Here is a 23,664-nt window from a genome sequence, read left to right as displayed (position 1 = left end):
GTATCAAAGCCAGTGACCAATAGCTAATTAATAATAAGATTATGGCTGTCATTAATAGTCCATCATGATCAAATGTATTGGCAAAACATTCATAGTCCATCATGATCAAATGTATTGGCAAAACATTCATAGTCTGCTCTTTTCAATTAATTCCCTCCACCACCGAAGGTTATGTTTTCACCTATGTCTGTCTGTCTGTTTTTTTTCTTTGAGCAGGATATCTCAAAAAGTTGCAGACAGATTCACCCGAAATTTGGTGGACAGGTTGGGTGTGTGACAAGGACGAATTTATTTAGGTTTGGGTGAAGAGCCGGATCCAGATACGGATGCGATCATTTTTAAGTGATTCTTCACCATTGAGTGATATGGTAAAGACTATATGAAACATGGTATCTCAAAACGTTATGCACGGATTTGGACAAAATTTTGTGGACAGGTTGGGTGTGTGACCAGGAAGAATCGATTTGTTTTTCGTGACGATCCGAATCACGATCCGGACACGGATTTTTTTTTTTAAGTGATTCATCATTCAGAGAGGGGGGGCAAAACGGTAATACAGCATGATATTTCAAAACGTTGCGGATAACTTATGACAAAACTCGGTGGATGAGGTGGTTAGTTGCCACGAACAAGCTGAATATATTTTGGTTCAGGTCCGAATCCAGATCCGGCCGATCAGTGGGATACAAAACGTAAACTGTTCACCAGGCGGAGGTGTGCTCTCTACTGAGTGCCGTTCTAGTTTGTTTTTTTTTGTCGAAGCTGTATTGTCAAGAACTTGGAAGTACAGTATAGTATGTATGATTTTGAAATGTTTTCTGAATGGGTAACAAAGGGATCGTTTCATTTTGAAGGGGAAATTATTATTTACAGCTTAATGGGGATTGGAGGACACCTGATTTGGAATTGTTTATATTGTGGCAGACCATGACACCTTTAGAAAATAAAATTGTAAATGACTGCTTCAGGATAAAAATTATCAATTCATGATTGTGTGAATCAACAAATTTCATGATGCGACAACGGCGCTCGCTAGAGCACAAACGTCCATCAGGCTGAACAGTTTACATTTTGTATCCCACTGATAAGGCAGATCTGCATCTGTCCCTTAACCAAAATATAATCGCTTTGTTCTTGTCACCTAACCAACTTGTTCTTGTCACATAACCAACTTGTTCTTGTCACCCAACCAACTCATCCACCAAGTTTTGTCATAATCAGACCACAACTTTTTGAGATACCCTCCTGCAGTGCATTCAGAAAGTATTCAGACCCCTTCACTTTTTTCACATTTTGTTATGTTGCAGCCTTATGCTGAAATCGTTTAAATTCATTTTTTCCCTCATCAATCTACACTCAATACCCCATAATGACAAAGAGAAAACAGGATTTTAGAAAGTTTTGCAAATTTATTAAAAATAAAAAACTGAAATATCACATTGACATAAGTATTCAGACCCTTTGCTATGACACTTGAAATTTAGCTCAGGTTCCTCCCATTTCTCTTGATCATCTTTGAGATGTTTCCACACCTTGATTGGTGTCCACCTGTAGTAAATTCAATTGATTGGACATGATTTGGAAAGGCACACACCTGTCTATATAAGGTCTCACAGCTGACAATGCATATCAGAGCAAAAACCAAGCCATGAGGTCGAAGGAACTGCCTGCGGAGCTCAGAGACAGGATTGTGTCGAGGCACAGATCTGGGGAAGCCTACAAAAAAAAATCTCTGCTGCATTGAAGGTTCCCAAGAGCACAGTGGCCTCCATAATTCTTAAATGGAAGAAGTTTGGAACAACCAGGACTCTTCCCAGAGCTGGCTGCCCGGTCAAACTGAGCAATCGGGGGAGAAGGGCCTTGGTAAGAGAGGTGACCAAGAACCCGATGGTCACTCTGGCTGAGCTCTAGAGATCCTGTGTGGAGATGGGAGAAACTTCCAGAAGGACAACCATCACTGCAACACTCCACCGATCTGGGATTTATGGCAGAGTGGCAAGACAGAAGCCTCTCCGCAGTGAAAGACACATGAAAGCCCACAGAATCTTGTTTCTCACAGTCTGAGTCCTTTAGGTGCCTTTTTGCAAACTCCAAGCGGGCTTTCATGTGTATATATATTGTGTATATATATGTATATATATATTGTCGCGTGACTACCTTGTGTGGTGAACACCGTAGGGTAGCACGGATGATCTCTACCTTTTGCACATACCCTCGACCATCTGCACATACCCTCTACCTGTCACACATACCTTCTACCTTCCGCACATACTTTGTACTTTCAACACATACTCTGTACCTGTGTGTCAACCCCAGCCATCCCTCCTCCCCCCACCCCCCAAAACCCATACCGACCCCAATATTTTATTAAACAGTTCAATCAATCTTCAATTATAAGTGAACTAATTAAATGTTCCTCACAAAAGCTAATGATGTGCACATTATTATTATTATTATTATTGTGTAGGCTAATAATGACCAGTTTTTTTTCTTTTCTTTCAGCTTCTTGTTTGGTCTTGAAGCTCTAGAAGAGGATGAGGAGAGATTTCCTCCAGTTCTTTGAAGCCATGTGATACTTGTTGGTTTGGAGATGTAGCTGTCCTTGTTAGTTTTCTTCTCACAGCTCAGAGTTTCCTGTTGGAAAAAAGTTGTTGACTTTTCATCAGATATCAGCAAACAAGTGGCTCTAAGTAAATGGGAAAGCATTAAATCAAGGAATGTGAAATAAAAACTTACCTCAAATCCATGTAGATCTTTATCCATTTCATCCAGTTGGAGATTCAAGTCAGCACAGCTAATCTGAGGAACGCTGGAATATACTCGTAAACAACATATTAATGGGGTATTGACTACACATGATCCCATGTTAAAATCTCTTAAATCAGATAAAATGGCACATACAGTCACGTGAAAAAGTAAGTACCCCCATGTAAAGTTTTGACTTTTTCAACATATTTCAACATACAGCTATTTGATCTTCATTTCAACAATATTTATGGATAAACGTGATATAATATAACAAATATCATGAAACATTTACATTTTGTAGTCCATTGTATAAGTATAGATGCCTACGAGTCTGGGAAGGGATTTAAAAAGATCTCCAAACAATTTGAAATCAATTATTCGACTGTCCGGAAGATCATCTACAAGTGGAGAAGATTCCAAACAACTGGCAACTTGTTCAGGCCAGGCCGCCCCAGCAAGTTCAGGCTGAGAGCAGACCGCAAGATGCTGAAAGAAGTCTCTAAGAACCCCAGAATGTCATCACCGGACCTACAGATAGCTCTTGCCACTGTTGATTTCAAAGTGCACGAGTCTACCATTAGAAAGAGTCTGCACAAATTTGATCTACATGGGAGGTGTGCCAGGAGGAAACCTTTGCTGTCCAGAAAGAACATCAGGGCAAGACTAAAGTTTGCCAATGAACACCTCGGCAAAGAACAGCACTTCTGGAACAATGTGCTCTGGACAGATGAGTCAAAGGTAGAGCTATTTGGCCACAGTACCAGAAGACATGTTTGGCAAAAACCAAAGACAGCATTTGACCACAAGAACCTGATACCAACTGTAAAGCATGGTGGTGGAAATATTATGGTTTGGGGCAGCTTTGCTGCATCGGGGCCTGGGCAGCTCACCATCATCGAAACCACTATGAATTCTTCATTGTACCAGAGGGTGCTTGAGGATAATGTGAGGCCATCTGTCGGAAAGTTGAAGCTCAACCGAAGGTGGACCTTGCAACATGACAATGACCCTAAACATACTAGTAAATCCACCAAGGAATGGCTGAAAAGAAAGAAATGGAGGGTTATGGAATGGCCAAGTCAAAGCCCGGATCTAAATCGCATCGAGATGTTGTGGGGGGATTTGAAACGAGCTGTACATGCAAGAAACCCCTCAAACATCGCACAGCTGAAAGAATTCTGCATGGCGGAGTGGGCAAAAATTTCTCCCAGTCAATGTCAGAGACGTAGACAGTTATAAGAAACGCCTACTTGAGGTTGTTTCTGCCAAAGGGGGCAATACCACCTATTAGAGCCAAGGGTGTACTTACTTTTTCCACCTGCGAAATTTGCATTTATGTTTATACGACGGTTTTCGTAAAGCGTAATGCGACGGTTTTCCCTTAGCACGCGCTCAACTCCTGCAACCTTTTCTGGTGTGTAGGCTGTGTGAGGCCGGCCTGAGCGAGCAGCGTCTACCACACTGGACACTCCACTTTTAAATTTCCTGTCCCAGTCATACACCTGCTGCAACGATAACCATGCGTCACCATATTGCATCTTCATTCTGCGATGGATTTCACTTGGATTCACACCCTCACTTCCCAAGAAGCAGATGACAGAACGTTGCTCCTCCCTGGTGCATGCGTCTAAGGGAGCCGCCATCTTGGAACTGTTCTACTGACGTCATATGCTCAATGTTGCCAGATCTAAAACAGGCAAAACATGACTCTTACCCATAGATATTACATATGTCGTCTACAACTACACACATTACATTCTCGAATTTATATCGCCATTTTAAGGTTACTTGTTGACTGGCCCTCTTATATGCAGCAATGGTGTTCGATGATATTTGTAAATTTTCACATCGATAGGGTAGGTGGTTTCAGAGATATAATTATTTAATATTTTCCTTCAATCCAATATGGCTGCCATATCATGTGACTAATGATGTGTTCGTGATCATCTTTTAATTGCCATGCCGAGTCAATGACACGTAAAGTTTCGAGTCAATCGATTTAGTCATTTGGGAGAAGGTGTTTTTAAGGTTTTATGTTATTCCAATATGGCTGCCAAACCATGTGACCTATGATGTCATAAATTTAATATTTCAATACAAATGGGTCATAGATCATGTGCATGCAATTTCAGATTTTTAGGATAAGGAATTTGATTAAAACATTTTTGGCTGGTATATCACTTCACCTATGATGTCATCATTAGCATGCTTTTGTTCCCCATTGGGAGTACTTGACAATGTGTCAAGTTGAAAAATTTTCCATTCAGTGGTTTCCAATAAATATATTTTTAATTATTTGCGTTTCGTCCAAGATGGCTGCCATACCACATGACCTATGATGTCACAATTATCATAAAAGCATTATGCATGGGTGTCACTCCTACCCTGAAAGGTTCATCTCAATTGAACATGTGGTTACTGAGAAAAACGAGGTTTAGCCCGTATGGACGGACGGACAACTCGAAAACATATTGCCTCTGGCCACCTTCGGGGGCGGAGGCATAAAAAAACAAATGTACTGTATTTAAACACCATGACCTATTAAAATGCTAAATTTTTAAAATGCGTGAAGGGAAAGGTGTATGCTGCATGTGTGAGAAGTGTTATGATTTATGGGAACGAGACATGGGTAATGAACGTAGAGCAGCAACGAAGGCTGGAAAGGGTGGAAATGCGAATGGTTCGATGGATGTGCGGAGTATCGTTGAGAGAGAGGAAGACAAATGATGAATTGCGAAAGATGATGGGAATAGAGCCTGTGATTGATGCTGTGAAGAGGAACAGGTTGAGATGGTTTGGTCATGTGTTGAGGAAGAATGAAAGTGACTGGTTGAGAAGAGTGCTGGAAATGAATGTAGAAGGAAGTAGAGGACGGGGAAGACCGAGAAAGACTTGGCTAAAGATGGTGGAAGAAGAAATGCGGGCAAGGGGGTTAACAAGGAGAGATGCAGAAAATAGGGCAAAATGGAGAACATTGTCATGGGGACCGCAAGGCTAACCCCCGCTCTAGCAGGGAAAATGGCCTTAAAATGCATGTTGTTGTTGTGTGTTGACTTTTTAAAATGCTAGAGAGCGGGGCATGTGTTGCAATCATGTTGAAACAGCTTGGCAAGATTTCCTGTGTCATTGAAAAAGCAAGGAGTGGGATGGGTGATTTCTTAAAGACTGCACATTATTGTTAGGTTTTATAAAATACCATTGAAAAAACAAGGTGTTTGTTGAAAAAAAAAACTTTTCAAACAACTATTTATTCCCTTTATCACCTGGGTATTTACTAAGAAATGAGTATATTGTAGTGTCAGCCTGAACGGTTATCAGCTAGACTACGGATTTTTATGTTAAGAAAATAGGCTTTTTATGTTTTGAAAAGCGGAATTTTTTTTTTTTTATGTGAAAAAATCCCGAAATATTTTTTTCCCCCGTTTTATTCATTTTTTATTATTACCAAGTTTTTCAGAAATCAGTCAAAAAAAGAACAAAAAGTAAGCTTTTTCCTGCACAACATTAAGCACTCTGGGCTAGTAAACAGGTAAAAAATGACGTTCAGGTACCTTTATTGCAACCGCATTGTTTGATAAGTAGAGGACTAGAAGAAATTGACAAGACCCTTTTAGGAACGGTTAAAGTAGGTGTTTGAAATCATTATCTTGGTAATGTTCTCCTTGGTGAGGCGGTGTCGGCGGTCAGTGAGGACGTTTCTGTAGACGGAGAAGGACCTTTCCACGTCGACGCTGACGATGGGGCAGTACCTCAAGATGGGGATGTCGGCAAGCTTGACTCCAGCCGGCACACCAACCTCAGATCCGTGCTGATCTCCATCCAGGATCAAAGCCACTGTCCTCAGCACACCAATGTCGGGATTGCGCTGCAGCACCGCCTTGAACTTGGTGAGCAGGATCCCCTTACGGCAGCCTCGGATCTTTTCGAGCTCCTCCTTGGCCTGATCAAGGAGCTGGAAGGCCTTGGCCAGCTCCATGCCGGCCTCCTCCAGCTGCTTAAGGATCTTCGGGATGAACGACATGTGGGCATTTAAGAAGACCAAACTGAGCTTGATGTCCGCCTTTCCGAACAGGTCCTTGGCACTCCGGATTGCCATCGCGTCGTCATCGTTCAGCTGGTCCACAATGTCCTTGACAGCCTCGAAGTGCTCGGCGTAAAACACCGCGGCGTCGATCCACGTCCCCCACCGAGTCAGAATGGGCTCCGGGGGGAGAGAAAGATTGGGCTGCTGCTCCTTCCAAAGGACAACACGCAACGGGGCTTTGACGAACACCTTCTTCGTCGTGGCAATCAGGTCGTTGACGTCCTTGAACATTTCTCGGACTGTCTCGCAGACACGGTGGAGCACGTGGGCAACGCAAGTCACATGCAGCAAGTCCGGGAAGAGTTCCTTCAGGGCATGGCCGGCCTTGATCATATAGGCCGTGGCGTCGCTGATGAGGACCTTGAGGCACTCCGGCTTGAAATCAGGCCAAAGATAGCGCAGCGTGTCATTGACTGTGCGCACGATCTCCCCGGAGTTGGTCTTCTCCAGAAACATGCACTGGACGAGGTGGGGACGAAAGTACCCCTCCTTGGACAAGCGTCCCGCGATGATGTTGGCCACATATCGACCTGTCGAATCGGTCGTCTCGTCGACGGACAGCCAGATGGGCTGCTGTCCGAGTTTGGCACGGATCCCCGCCAAGGCCTCGTCGTAGCACTTGTCGAGGTAGTGCTTTCGAATCCAGCTTTCATCGGGGATCTGGAGGGTGATGTGCTTCTCCAGGAACGACCGGAGGGCAGGGTTTTCCAATTTCGACCATGGGATGCCAGCGGCCAGCATGGCCTGGCACAGCTCCTGAGCCACGACGTCGCACTTGTGCCTCTTTCCGCCACCAAAGTCCTCCATGGTGGCTTGCGTGACCGTCCTCTTCTTCAAGGCCAAGTTGCTCTTGTGGCGGTCTCCTCGGACATGTTGGGCCAGCTCAGACTTCTGCTTCGCCCGGAAAGTCTTTTCACAAGCTCGACAGAAAGCCGTGTCACTCGACACGTACTTGAAGGTGGCCCCATCGCCGCCAGCGTTGAATTCCTTCAGCCACTTGTCACGAAGAGCAGCACTCATCTTGATAGGAGACTTGTTCACACTTTGTGTACACTCTCTCACTGTAGTACACCGCCTCACTGCTGTACACGCTGGGGACGCAACGCACGCAAGTGGACGCAACATTTTGTTTTTGAGATCGATCGCAGTTAAAAATTTCGATTGCAGTTAAACATTTCGATCGCAGTTTAAAATTTCGAAAAATTCCTTCATTTTTTTTTAGCGTTGCCAGACATTTTCGACCAAAAAGGGCATTTTATTTTATTTTTCCCGAAAAAGGGCGAAATAATTTTTTTCTCCGAAAATAGCAAAAGAATTTTTTTTGCGCGCAAAAAGCCGTTTTATGTGAAAAAATATTTTTTCTTTTTTCACATAAAAATCCGATGTGCAGTTATCACCGTTGGGTGACGGATAGCCAAACGATCTTACTGCGAAGGCAAACTCCGAATAATGGCAAGACCTTTTGGCACGTGTTGGACGTAACCAAAGCGCTTACCTTCGACGGCCACCACACGGGTTATCCTCGGACCCGACACCATGCAAACAAGACATAAATAAAATGCACAGTAAGGAATATAATGAAGTAAATCAAAGAATAAAAATGAACGGTGAGGCAAATTGAATATTTCCTACGGTGAGACGTCTTCACTCAGACACACAAAACAGACAAAGGGAAAGATAATAAAAAAAATTGTTTCGTTTCAAACCGGCCGACACTCAACGAGGCTTTAAGGAGCTTGCTGGTCCTCGAAGCTCGAAGCCCCACAGGCGGGAAGTGCACAAGATGGCCGCTCCTCGGCTCCACGAACGTGAGGCCCTTTTTGAGGGAAGTGTTTCCTCGGGTCTCTCTGCCATCCGGGGAAGCACAACGCGGACCCACAAACCGCCACTAACACCTCCTCCTCACGATCGCAAAAGTCCACACGAGCTCCGCAAAGTTCTCCTCACACGAGCCAGGAACCGCCAGCACAAAAGCGACCGACCGTGAACAAAGCTCTGCCCGAGAGAGAGCAAGAGCGATTCTTCTTCCCCCGCAAAGCCCGCATAAATGTTATCCAAACCACTCCCACTCTCAGCACCTGACGTCACCCTGACCAATCCTGAAACTCGGGGCGTGGCCTCATGGCCCTGCTCTTTCTGGAGGCGGGGCTTAGTTGTTGATCGTAATATCCGGGCACTGTCGACGGTTGTTGTTATTCTTGGTTAAAGATGTGCGTCTTTTATGGCCAGCTCGTTATAATTGTAAGCAAGAAATTACAGGGGAAATCACAGGAGGCAATCACATATTGGGGAGATTAATCTTAACCCCCAGAGCTAATTAGTATATCTTCACCCCCGTGTGAAGAACACATAAACAACCTTAAGCTCACAGTTTTTTTTACTTACATACATCGAGATTGGCTTCCTACTTGCCAGTCCATGCTCCCCTACACAGTCCTATCTCCACGATGGTATGTCATCACCTACTCCCACAAAAAAAATCCATTTTAAGGTCATTTTCCCTGCTAGAGCGGGGGTTAGCCTTGCAGGCCCCATGACAATCATCATGGTTCCCTTTGTTTTTGAGGCAATATTTTTATGGCCAGATGCCCTTCCTGACGCCAACCCTTTAGTCGCCTCTTCCGACACGCAGGGATACGGTGTACCTATTCTAAACCGGGACACACACCGGCACCTACCCCCACAAACGTAACAATATCTAATGATAATGCAGGTGTTCACTTTGTTGTGTTCTCAAAGGCATCCATTTACTCATTCAAGTTGTGCAGGTTAGCCATTACTTGGTCTCTGAACGACGGCGATGGTTGGTCCATCAAATCCAACCCAACCTTGGTCAACAGGAAGAAGAAACACTGTCCATAAAGCTTGTTGGCAACATCATAATGCAGGATGTTGATCTCTTCGGCTGTAACATCACGCCCCAGGTGCTCTTGGTCATGTCCTTAGTGGGTGGCCAACTGGGCAGGTTTCTGTGCAGGGATATTGCTCTCCATCTTTTTTCCTCGCTTGTTACCATGTCTACAATGCTCACTCACTTACACGTGATCTTCCTCCACACCATAGGCTTCCGTACACAGCGCATCAAAGCGTGCAAGTATGAGTTCAATTTCACCACCCCCCAGCATCTGACAAACGATGCTCAGATTTTATCTATTAGGTTGAGGTGGGCAATCTTCACCGTTTCAATGTCCATTGTGTTGGAACAAGAAGCAACAATGATTTATTCCCTTTATCACTTGGGTATAAACTTGGTGAGATCTACATCTAAATGTATGTTTTTCACACATGCTACTGGGAGTATTGAGGCGGTTGTGTTTCCAGCACATCTGCGGCCGCTCTAATGGTGTTACACAAGGAATAACATGTTACTCTGCAGTCGAGATGACAGTTCCAGCACCACCAGTTATGTTTTTATCTCACCTGGAACGAAGTTCAGGGGAGATATAAGATGGCGTGTCGTCCGTCCGTCAGTCCGTCCAGTAAACACTTGCAAATTATTCTCCGAAACCGCTGAAGGGATTGTGACCAAATTTGGCTAAAATGATATTTGTTGTATTGTGACTAAAGTTTGTTCACGGCATTAAAAAAAATCGGCGTCCAAGGGGGTTTACCGGGGTCAAAGTGGGTCCAGGTTTCACCCCCAAAATAGGAATTCGATTTTTTTCTCTGAAACTACACACAATATTTCGATGAAACTTGACCACAACCTTCACCACCCATGATGTACCAAAGTTTATTCACAGCATTAAAAAAAATCTGCCCCTTTGGGGGTTTACGGTGGGGGGAGGGGGAAGGGGAGTTTCCCCCCAAAATAGGTCTTTGTTTTCTTCTCAGAAACTACACACATGCTTTCGATTAAACTTGACCACAACCTTCACCACCCATGATGTACCAAAGTTTGTTCACAGCAGTAAAAAAAATCTGCCCCTTTGGGGGTTTACGGTGGGGGGAGGGGGGACGGGAGTTTCCCCCCAAAATAGGTATTTGCTTTCTTCTCAGAAACTACACACATGCTTTCGATTAAACTTGACCACAACCTTCACCACCCGTGATGTACCAGAGTTTGTTCACGGCATCAAAACATCTGCCACTTTGGGGGTCTATGAGGGGGGGGCATTTGCCCCCCAAAATAGGTATTTGCCTTCTCAGAAACTACACACGCATTTCGCTGAAACTTGACCACAACCTTCATCCCCTATGATGTACCAAAGTTTGTTCACAGCACGAAGAAAATCGAAGTTTAAAGGTGTATATGTGGAGTCAAAGTGGGTCCAGATTTAACCTCCCAACATAGGTATTTGCTCTTTTCTCTGTGTACAGCAAGGCGGGGCTGTGTACAGCAAGGTGGGGCAGTGTACAGCAAGGCGGGGCTGTGTACAGCAAGGCGGGGCTGTGTATAGCAAGTTGGGGCTGTGTATAGCAAAACGGGGCTATTTATAGCAAGGCGGGGATATGTATATTAAGGCGGAGCTATTTATAGCAAGGCAGGGCTGTGTATAGCAAGGTGGGGCTATGTATAGCAAGACGGGGCTATGTATATTAAGGCGGGCTATGTATAGTAAGGCGGGGCTATGTATAGCAAGGCCGGGCTATGTATAGCAAGGCGGGGCTATTTATAGCAAGGCGGGGCTATTTATAGCAAGGCGGGGCTATGTACAGCAAGGCGGGGCTATGTACAGCAAGACGGGGCTATGTATAGCAAGGCGGGGCTATTTATAGCATGGCGCGGCTATGTATAGCAAGGCAGGGCTATGTATAGCAAGGCGGGGCTGTGTATAACAAAACGGGGCTATGTATAGCAAAGCGGGACTGTGTATAGCAAGGCGGGGCTATGTATAGCAAGGCAGGGCTATGTATAACAAAATGGGGCTATGTATAGCAAGGCGGGGCTATGCACAGTAAGGCGGAGCTATTTATAGCAAGGCAGGGCTGAGTATAACAAGGCGGGGCTATTTATAGCATGGCGTGGCTATGTATAGCAAGGCGGGGCTGTGTATAACAAAACGGGGCTATGTATAGCAAAGCGGGACTGTGTATAGCAAGGCGTGGCTATGTATAGCAAGGCGGGGCTATGTATAACAAAATGGGGCTATGTATAGCAAGGCGGGGCTATGCACAGTAAGGCGGAGCTATTTATAGCAAGGCAGGGCTGTGTATAACAAGGCGGGGCTATTTATAGCAAGGTGGGGCTATGTATATTAAGGCGGGGCTATGTATATTAAGGCGGGGCTATTTATAGCAAGGCCGGGCTATTTATAGCAAGGCGGGGCTATGTATAGCAAGGCGGGGCTATGTTTTGCAAGGCGGGGCTATTTATAGCAAGGCGGGGCTATGTATAGCAAAGCGGGACTGTGTATAGCAAGGCGGGGCTATGTATAGCAAGGCGGGGCTATGTATAACAAAACGGAGCTATTTATAGCAAGGCGGGGCTATGTATAGTAAGGCGGAGCTATTTATAGCAAGGCAGGGCTGTGTATAGCAAGGCAGGGCTATTTATAGCAAGGCGGGGCTATTTATAGCGAGGCAGGGCTATGTATAGTAAGGAGGGGCTATTTATAGCAAGGCGGGGCTATTTATAGCAAGGTGGGGCTATTTATAGCAAGGCGGGACTGTGTATAGTAAGGCGGGTCTATCTATCGGAAGGCGTGGCTGTGTATAGTAAGGCGGAGCTGTGTATAGTAAGGCGGAGCTGTGTACAGTAAGGCGGGGCTGTGTATAGAAAGGGGTGGCTGTGTATAGTAAGGCGGGGCTATGTATAGCAAGGCGTGGCTATGTATAGCAAGGCGTGGCTCCGTGAATAGTAAGGTGTGGCCCCGTGAAGAGTAAGGCGTGGCCCCGTGAAGAGTAAGGCGTGGCCCCGTGAAGAGTAAGGCGTGGCCTCGTGAAGAGTAAGGCGTGGCCTCGTGAAGAGTAAGGCGTGGCCCCGTGAAGAGTAAGGTCTTGTTGGTGTAACATGATTTATTGAGCAACTTTTAATCCCCCACCCTTTCCCCGCAGTTAGTTGTAGACTGTTGTGAAAGTTCATCAAAAAACCCTATTAACGAGGTTCCTAATGGTTTTTCTTTTCCCATTAATTACCGATTGCTTTGCGGCACAACTTAGCTCGTTAAATAATATAAGGTGCGCGGACGTGCGCCACTTGCAGGAGGAGGTTTGACGTCATTGATGACGTCATGCCGAGTTTCTGAAGCATTGATTCGGATTTTTATTGTATCAGTTTGTTTGTTCTTGCTTTGCTTTTTCTTTTTTAAACCCCGAAAGTGCTTTTTATTGTGGTGACAAGTGAAGACATCGCGGTGATCATCAGCTTCATCATTCGGTCGTCGGTGATCGGTGTGCCAGACGTGCATCTGCTGCAGCCATGCCCTCACCTGTACCTTTATCCCGCCTTCGTCGGGGATCACCGAGCACACACCTTGGTGAGATGGAGATTTCTCGATCTTTTTCGGGTTGCTCTACCTTTAGTCCAGATCAAAGTTGAACGAGCCACGCGTATCTTGATGTAACGATGGAGATGCAACACTGGCGCTTTATTACGAAAGTTGTTTAGCTGATGTTGAAGTTTGTATGTAAATATGTAAATATATGTATCCTCTCACCACAGCCTACACTCGCTACCCCCTCACCACAGCCTACACTCGCTACCCCCTCACCACAGCCTACACTCGCTACCCCCTCACCACAGCCTACACTCGCTACCCTCTCACCACAGCCTACACTCGCTACCCTCTCACCACAGCCTACACTCGCTACCCCCTCACCACAGCCTACACTCGCTACCCCCTCACCACAGCCTACACTCGCTACCCTCTCACCACAGCCTACATGCTACCCCTCGTCACAGCCTACACGCTACCCCCTCACCACAGCCTACACGCTACCCCCTCAGCACAGCCTACACGCTACCTCCTCACCACAGCCTACACGCTACCTCCTCACCACAGCCTACACGCTACCTCCTCACCACACCCTACACGCTACCCCCTCACCACAGCCTACACTCGCTACCTCCTCACCACAGCCTACACGCTATCCTCGCACCACAGCCAACACTCGCTACCCCCTCACAACAGCCTACACTCGCTACCCCCTCACCACAGCCTACACGCTACACTCTACCCCCTCAGCACAGCCTACACGCTACCCCCTCACCACAGCCTACATTCTACCCCCTCACCACAGCCTACACGCTATCCTCTCACCACAGCCTACACTCGCTACCCCCTCACCACAGCCTACACTCGCTACCCTCTCACCACAGCCTACACTCGCTACCCTCTCACCACAGCCTACACTCGCTACCCCCTCACCACAGCCTACACTCGCTACCCCCTCACCACAGCCTACACTCGCTACCCTCTCACCACAGCCTACATGCTACCCCTCACCACAGCCTACACGCTACCTCCTCATCACAGCCTACACGCTACCTCCTCGTCACAGCCTACACGCTACCCCCTCACCACAGCCTACACGCTACCCCCTCAGCACAGCCTACACGCTACCTCCTCACCACAGCCTACACGCTACCTCCTCACCACAGCCTACACGCTACCTCCTCACCACACCCTACACGCTACCCCCTCACCACACCCTACACGCTACCCCCTCACCACAGCCTACACTCGCTACCTCCTCACCACAGCCTACACGCTATCCTCGCACCACAGCCAACACTCGCTACCCCCTCACAACAGCCTACACTCGCTACCCCCTCACCACAGCCTACACGCTACACTCTACCCCCTCAGCACAGCCTACACGCTACCCCCTCACCACAGCCTACACGCTACCCCCTCACCACAGCCTACACGCTACCCCCTCACCACAGCCTACACGCTACCCCCTCACCACAGCCTACACGCTACCCCCTCACCACAGCCTACACGCTACCCCCTCACCACAGCCTACACGCTACCCCTCACCACAGCCTACACGCTACCCCTCACCACAGCCTACACGCTACCCCCTCACCACAGCCTACACGCTACCCCCTCACCACAGCCTACACGCTACCCCCTCACCACAGCCTACACGCTACCCCTCACCACAGCCTACATGCTACCCCCTCACCACAGCCTACACGCTACCCCCTCATCACAGCCTACACGCTACCCCCTCACCACAGCCTACACGCTACCCCCTCACCACAGCCTACACGCTACCCCCTCACCACAGCCTACACGCTACCCCCTCACCACAGCCTACACGCTACCCCCTCACCACAGCCTACATGCTACCCCCTCACCACAGCCTACACGCTACCCCTCACCACAGCCTACACGCTACCCCCTCACCACAGCCTACACGCTACCGCCTCAGCACAGCCTACACGCTACCCCCTCAGCACAGCCTACACGCTACCCCCTCAGCACAGCCTACACGCTACCCCCTCAGCACAGCCTACACGATACCCCCTCAGCACAGCCTACACGATACCCCCTCAGCACAGCCTACACGCTACCCCTCAGCACAGCCTACACGCTACCCCCTCAGCACAGCCTACACGCTACCCCTCAGCACAGCCTACACGCTACCCCCTCACCACAGCCTACACGCTACCCCCTCACCACAGCCTACACGCTACCCCCTCACCACAGCCTACACGCTACCCCCTCACCACAGCCTACACTCACTACCCCCTCACCACAGCCTACACTCGCTACCCCCTCACCACTGCCTACACTCGCTACCTCCTCAACACTGCCTACATGCTACCCTTTCAGCACAGCCTACACGCTATCCTCTCACCACAGCCTACACGCTATCCTCTCACCACAGCCTACATGCTACCCCCTCACCACAGCCTACACGCTATCCTCTCACCACAGCCTACATTCTACCCCCTCACCACAGCCTACACGCTATCCTCTCACCACTGCCTACACTCGCTACTCCCTCCCCACAGCCTACACACTATCCTCTCACCACTGCCTGCACTCGCTACCCCCTCACCACAGCCTACACGCGCTACCCTCTCACCACAGCCTACACTCGCTACCCCCTCACCACAGCGTACACGCTATCTTCTCACCACTGCCTACACTCACTACCCCCTCACCACAGCCTAGACTCGCTACCCCCTCACCACAGCCTACACGCTACCCCATCACCACTGCCTGCACGCGCTACCACCTCACCACAGCCTACATGCTATCCTCTCACCACTGCCTACACTCGCTACCCTCTCACCACTGCCTACACGCGCTACCCTCTCACCACTGCCTACACTCGCTACCCTCTCACCACAGCCTGCACTCGCTACCCCCTCACCACAGCCTACACGCTATCCTCTCACCACTGCCTACACTCACTACCCCCTCACCACAGCCTACATGCTATCCTCTCACCACTGCCTACACTCGCTACCCCCTCACCACAGCCTACACGCTACCCCTCACCACTGCCTACACGCGCTACCCTCTCACCACTGCCTACACTTGCTACCCTCTCACCACAGCCTACACTCGCTACCCTCTCACCACAGCCTGCACTCGCTACCCTCTCACCACAGCCTACACGCTATCCTCTCACCACTGCCTACACTCACTACCCCCTCACCACCGCCTACACGCTACCCCCTCACCACTGTCTATACTCGCTACCCCCTCACCACAGCCTACACGCTATCCTCTCACCACTGCCTACACTCACTACCCCCTCACCACAGCTTACACACTATCCTCTCACCACTGCCTACACTCGCTACCCCCTCACCACAACCTACACGCTACCCCCTCACCACTGTCTATACTCGCTATCCTCTCACCAATCACTGCTAACAAGAGGGGGGCTCTGGCAGTAGTAGTATTGGTCGCTCCCAAGACCCTTGCCTGTTGAATCAACGTGACACTTTTTCAATTCATTTCACCAACATCAAATCAAAGGTCTTTCTTCAAATCTTTCCTCTGTTGAGCATCATCTAGCAAGTACCTCTCCTAATATCTTGCTTCTCTCAGAGGCCCAATTGTCACATGATGTTCTTGTTGATTCCTTTAACATTTTCAACCACAACCTTCACTCACAAATCTGCTTCAAAGGAGGAGTCTGAATCTACTCCAACATCAACACGCCTGCTGTACACCTTGTGGACCTCGAATCTCCAAACTTTGATGTCATCTGGCTTAAGATTTGTCTCCCGACCATCACTATGTTTCTCTGTTTCACTTTCTGCTCTCCCAACTCTACAAACTTTACAGCTTTCTTTGACTATCTTAATTCCTGCCATGAGACCATGACATCCGAACACCCTCGAGCAGAATTCCTCTATATAGGAGACTTCAATGTGCACCATAGGGAGCGGTTGAAATCATCCCACACGGATGTTGGGGGAGTTGAAGCTCTTGTATGTTCTATTCTCAATGATTTGGAACAAATTATCACCCACTCTACCCATAGTCCAGATCGTCATGACCACTGGTCCAATACTTTGGATTTGTTCTTCACCTCCAATCCGTTGCGTTACAATTTCACCTCCAATTGGTTCTTCTGACCAAAATCTTGTGAACATCACTTTACTTACCACCACTCCTCCTCCAACTGCTCCAACTAAACGCCAATATTGGCATTTAAATAGCCCTAACTTAATTGGTTTACGAAACTTCTTTTCTGCCTTTCCCTGGAAAGACTACTGCCTCTCCTCGGGCGCTGTCTCGATCTCTGCTGAACGTATAGACTATAGACCAATCCGATAAGGACGATCGTGCCCCCTTCGCCGATAGGCGGCGCTCTTGCGTTCGCCATTACTGGGAGGCGTTCCGATCCAAACTTAACTCCAGCTGGCCGCGCCAGCACAACTATCATCGCGATCGTACATGAAAAGTGTCCGTGATAATCGTTCTCAAGTGTTTCTCTGTACGTGTGGAGTGGTCGTGGACACCTGGCACCTGAAGGCACACGATACAAACCCCGTTTTTGGCGATATCGCCGGGCGCCGAAGGCGCATGGCCAAGCCGCCCTGAAGGCACCTGGCACCTGGGGGTACCCGGTTTGCACTTCCACCTGCATCAAACCTATTTTGTTAGCAACCGCGTACCCTATGCTACGCCATGCCGAGCCCCCTTCCGCCTTAGCCCCGAGTTTCTCGACCACTACGATAACGACTTCTCTGACCGACCCGACACGGTGCCCGTCTCTTCATCGACTCCTCCATACGGCCAGGTCTTGGTGGCCGTACCTCAGCCGCCCCGCATGGATTCTTCCCTCAGTCCACCTCCGCCCGGGCCGGCCACCTCTGGCAACTATGGCTAGGCCCCGAGTGGCCGCTGCCGAGCCCCGAGTTCCTTGATCACTAGGGTCGCGACTCGTCTGGCAGACCCGAGTGGGCCTCCGTCCCTTCGCGCGGGCCGCCTCACCGGCTCCTTATCGCTTCATCGACTCTTCCATACGGCCAGGTCACGGCGGGTGTATCACTGCCGCCCCGCATGGCTTCTTCCCTCAGTCCACCTCCGCGCGGGCCGCCACACCGGCTCCTCACCGGTCGTATAGCTCGGTGGACCGGTCGTATCGTCCACTATTCCATCTTCTCCGATGAATCTAACAAACAAATATATTTTGTATCGATATTCTTTCGGCAAAGTCAACTGAGACCGGTAACTGCATGTAATCTGAACGCTGGAGAGCAAGCCGAATGAAGCGGCCGCCTCCCAACTATGGCGGCGTCTATAGAGGGCTCCCGTCCATTGAACCCTCCGTCGGATCTGTCTATAGCTGAGGTTATTGTTGCAGGAATGGAGGCCTATATATCCTGCCAACTCTTGGTTCAATAATTCCTGCTCTGCGGCCATTTCTTGCAAGAGATGCGACATATCAGACATGGAGAAACTCTTCTTCCTCCGACTCACATTCAGCCTTCATATCTGCGAGAAATCATTGCAAACATGTTATTCGTGAGGCGAAGCATTCCTTTATCCAAAAGAAATGTGACAACCTCTCATCTTCTTCCACTAATAGATCTTTCTGGTCTCCACAACTGCTTGAGTGATTGACAGAAAACTTTCAACATCCGAGTGCCTACCCATGGAGAATTGTTTATAACAAAGTTTCCTGATTGGATGGAAAATGCACCCGGCATTCCAAGAAGTCTGTTTTCTATCGGCATATTACCATACCTTAGCACTCTCCTCTTCTTATTAGTCCCCTACCGGTGTACGCCGGGAGGGACTATAGGTTTGCACTCCGTCACTCCGTCTGTCCGTCCGTCACGCAAAGAACAGTTTTCCGGACTTTCTTTTTCTAAACGTTTAACGCTAATGATTTCAAACTTGGTACATGGTTTCCTCATGATAAGTTACAGATCAAGTTCGAACTTCACGACGTTTCGATCATTTTTGACAAAGTTATGGCACTTTGAACTTTGGTAATTTCCCCAACAGTTTTCCGGACGACAGACTGCCGGTAGGGGACATGTATTGCAGCGCAATACTCAGAATGCTTGTTCTATTTTATTGTGGTTTAATTAGCTATAAGTTGTTGCTAATCTGAATATATTTCTGCTGGTTTGAGAGTGATTGATTTTCAGCGCTGCTTTAGCATTTTTGTACATTTTTCAACCATTTGGAGGTGTTTGTCCCCCTACCCCATGAGCACAACGTGCCCGCCCGGCTCTTGTAGATGGACAAATCAACTTGGTCATTGAGGTTTTGATTTTGGGCACTCAGAAGGTGGTGAAAATAACAATAGGCCTTTAAAAAAAATGGTCTTATCTCGTGGAAGAGCTAGGCCACAACATAACGGAAACGGCAGGGGAAAAGGGAAACTCCAATAGTAGGGCGGAGGGAGAAGGTGGATGGAGACAGGTAAATAAGGGATGCAGGTACTGATGAGGGATAGGGGAGAACAGAAGGGGAAAGATGGATACAGAAGCAACAATTTGGGAGGGGTGGGGGTGGGGGTGGTTTAACTGGTGTAGAAAAGATCATGGCTTTGGATGGGGACCCGAGATGGTGGTGAACAGCCGCCTTGAAGACCTGGAGGGAAGAATGACATTGAAGAGAGTATGGAAGGTGGTTCCACAGGTGCTTTAAAAAAAGGAATAAATGGGTGGAGGTGAGCAGTGGATGTGGATTTAGGGAGTTTCACAAGGAGGGATTGCTGGTGGACCGCGTGCGTCCTTCAGATACTCGGGGGGAGGGGACAGAGCATGGAGAGGGCAGTGGGTGCAAGACCAGAAATGAGGCGGAAGCAGACATAGAGACCACTGACCTGACGGCGATGGCGAAGTGATAGGCCCATAGACTTGGCATCATCACGAGAGATTCCAATGATATTTGAAAGTCTCAGTTTCCACAGCATCAAGCTGAGCGAGATGTGATGCAGGAGCACCAGCCCAGAGGGGAGAGTAGTACTCCATGAAGCTGTGGATGAAAGCCTTGTAGATGGATAGGAGCTCAGGTGTGCCAAGGAAGGACTTTGCACAACAGAGGATGCCCAGTCGGCGTCTGGTTTTGGAGGCCTTGTATGCGCCGGATGGATGGGGTAAAGGCTGCAATGGGGATGGGGTAAAGGTAAAGAATGGGGTTAAGGCTGCAATCAAGCTGTTTCTGCCAGAGCTTTGTGAAGCAGTCAAAGATTGAAATGTTTGTAGAAATCTGATCATGAATATCACCAGAGGTCAAACACGACTTAACAGATCCGGATAACCCTGTGCCTGCATCTTTTATTTGGAATAATTTAAAAACGTATGGAAATGTTTACGTGGGTTGTGTCGATTCCAAAATTGACTTTTCCATTTTTAATCGGTCACAGAACCAGTTGGTAGCCCGGACCGTTACCTGCCCGGGTCTCCAACTCCCTTGCGACATTTCTTCATCAAATCGGGCTTTGTGTGCGGAAGTCCAGTTGCGGCCAAGCAGGTGCCGGCAGAGTTGCAAGTGGGAGAGAAGATCGGTGCCGGCTCATTTGGCGTCGTGTACCGTGGCGTGTACTGCGGGCACCACGTCGCGGTCAAGAGAATGCACAGAAGGCAAGGTGAGCAGTGCTGTGCAACTGTAACAGCTCTTCATGGAGGAGAAGCTTTTGATGCTTTAGTGTCCTCATTTTTAGCCATGGCATTGTGCTATTTTTAACTCCTAAATGTACCTGTGCACTTGATCCAGTAAAGCCTAGAGGTTTAAAAAAAAAAATTGTACACAGGATCGAGGCTCGTGAAAGAGCAAACATTAATCACACAAAAGGTCAAACCGACACATAAAACACAAAATAAGGGGAGCGGTAGACAAGATGGGGAGAGAGGGGGAAGGAAACAAACACAACATTTGAGAGCAGGGACATCGGGAGAAATGTGGGAGGGAGAGGGCTTGGGGGGGGGGGAGGAGGCATGGGAAGGGGGGGGGGGGAGTGGGAGAGGCATAAAACACGGACGTCCAGGAAGGACACCCTGGCATTTGTGAACAAGCAGACCATTCGCAATTTATTGTTGGGATACATTTTAGGCCGAAGCGTAGTCGTTACTGGTAGCAGATTGCCTTGCAATGGATGGCCTGGTTATCTACGCCTCTGTTATTCCGTGACCACCTCGCTCCACTCCTTCCGGGTGGAAATGTAATGTACTAATCGATAAAAGTAATGTATAACCCTCACTAACTACTTTGCCTTTTTGCCCTACACGTGCCTGTCCAAATTAGGATCCAGCCCTGGTGACCTGGACAATAAAGGAAACCACACAGACGTGCCACAGTTGCTGCTTAATGGTGCCTTCATAATAAGTTGTATCAAGTAGGAAATTCGGGCTGGTAGGATCGTCTAGAGGTATGCACATTCACCTCCAAGCTATCGAGCGTGGGTTTGAATCTATCATCTGAATCCGACACCATGAACAAATTCCAAATTCATGCCCTAACTAGTCGAATGTTAGGCCTGGCCAGCCGGTTCATGAAGACTCGGGCCAAGCTTCCCCTGGCTGACCCACAAGAAAGGTGGGATAATGGTGACTTAAAGAGGGTTTGTTCTTTTATTTTCACTTGAAACGCGTGCTCCCTCCTGGAGCAACCTGGGAGGGGACGGAGATAGTGGGGGAGCTGGAAAAATACATTGTACCGTGCCCTATAATCTCCCCCACTCCCTCTCTCCGGCAGGGGTCAGTAAACCACTTGCACTGTGCCATGTGTATTTACAGGCGAAAAACGTAAGTCCTCTCCCCACCCGGAGGTGGAGGGGATTATTTTGTGTCCATGACCTGACATTGGGTACCCCGAGCACGTATGCAAAATTTGGTGGAGATTAGCCCAGCCGTTTTAGATCCTATAATTATCAGACATGCACACATGTAATTGGCTTATTTTATATCGTCGGAAAAGGTGGACTTGCTATCTGACGCTTGCTGTTCAGAAGTTTTAATCGACAATTGATGGAGTCCTTCGCATCCTCCACCAGGGCTGAGTGAAGGTGATGACATTTCGAAAAAGAGCTTTCTGGCAGAACTCAATGTGAAATCCCTGCAGCACCCAAACCTGGTGACCCTATTGGCTGCTTGGATGCAGCCCCATTTCCGGTACGGCCTTTGCAATGATGGCGATGTTGAGGAAAAGTCGCATGAAGGTAGGATATGTTCATTAACACTGACAATTTAGCATGTCTTAATTTCACTCAAAATTGATTATGAAATACCTGCTTGATGCCATTACCCCAACCCGAAGGCACAGGTATACTCATCATGGAGCTCCTTGCAGGTCCATCTCTCTACACCCGTCTCTTCAGCATGGACACTCCCATAAGCGACCGGTCATGCCTGGAAGTCGGTCGTGGTCTGGCCGCTGGACTTTCTTACCTGCACGGCCGAGGGATAGTCCATCTGGATGTTCGGCCAGCAAATGCCATCATGGTGGGCAGTGGAGTTAAGCTGTGCGATTTTGGATGTTCTCAACGACTCGAGCCACCAAGCCACAAGGGACGCGGGTCACCGACCGGTGCGGGTGGTGGTGGCGCTTACACACACCGTGCTCCAGAGTTGCTGCGAGGTGAACGGGCTTCAGCGTCCAACGATATATATTCTCTGGCCGTGACTCTGTGGCAAATGTGGGCCCTGTGTCAGCCCTACGGTCCCGATGGCTCTGCGGCTCTTTATAATGTTGTTGCGCACGGTCGCCGTCCTGACTTTCCCTTACAGTGGCCTCCATTTCCTGTTGGCCCAAGCCTACGTCGCCTAATTGAGGCCTGCTGGCAGGCTGATGAAGCAAGCAGGCCTTTGGCGTGTCATATTGAAGATGCTACTGTGAAACTTCTGCAAGAGTTAGCTGGTTGATGGCAGCGCTCTGAGTAGAATGCAAATTTTTGATCAATTGTAGCCATTTCTTATTTCATATTTGACCGACCATCTGGGAAGCTTGGTTCTGGCCATTCTTTATTTTGTATATGTTGAAGTTTATAGTTTTATTGAATGATTTTAGTTTTTTATGCTTTGGATTGTGTGCTGGTGGTAAAGTCCAATAAACAAATATTTAAACCTGTATGTATACGTCATGAGTCTATTCCCTGCAGAGCAAGGGTGGGGGCCATGTTATCTTTGATTAAGTATTAATACCATGGAGACAGAGTACCTGCCCACCCTGTGATCTTGTTCCAAGCATGCAGCATGTTCTGAAGTATCACTTTGTTACTCTGCGCTCGCGAAGCGAAAAGTGGGGTTAAGCATTCATATACGTAAGTACGTGTCTGCATTTCAGTAAAGTAAAGTGTGGGCCGTGTCAGTATTTAAAAAAAAAATCATTTTCTCGGCAACCGTTGCTCCGATTGACATGAAATTTTCACCATAGGAGGGCCTCTTCCTGTAGAATGTTTTAATGAATATTATGACGTCATAGCTCACGTAGCACAGGCGCCATCTTGGAAAAACG

At 48.2% G+C, this 23,664-nt stretch overlaps 1 protein-coding gene across 1 annotated transcript; it reads left to right on the top strand.

The window, feature by feature from the left end:
* The first annotated feature begins 13,004 nt into the window (after window positions 1-13,004).
* MOS (MOS proto-oncogene, serine/threonine kinase) lies at window positions 13,005-23,248 on the top strand. The gene is made up of 4 exons (XM_068109337.2): window positions 13,005-13,251; window positions 20,579-20,800; window positions 22,205-22,369; window positions 22,468-23,248. The coding sequence occupies exons 1-4, from the start codon at window positions 13,194-13,196 to the stop codon at window positions 23,070-23,072; spliced, it is 1,050 nt and encodes a 349-aa protein (XP_067965438.2). The 5' UTR covers window positions 13,005-13,193; the 3' UTR covers window positions 23,073-23,248.
* Window positions 23,249-23,664: the final 416 nt, after the last annotated feature.

Source organism: Myxine glutinosa, chromosome 2 (genome assembly GCF_964187855.1).
Source record: "Myxine glutinosa chromosome 2, kmMyxGlut1.1, whole genome shotgun sequence".
NCBI lineage: Eukaryota > Metazoa > Chordata > Myxini > Myxiniformes > Myxinidae > Myxine > Myxine glutinosa.
This window is presented reverse-complemented; position numbering and strand designations above follow the sequence as displayed.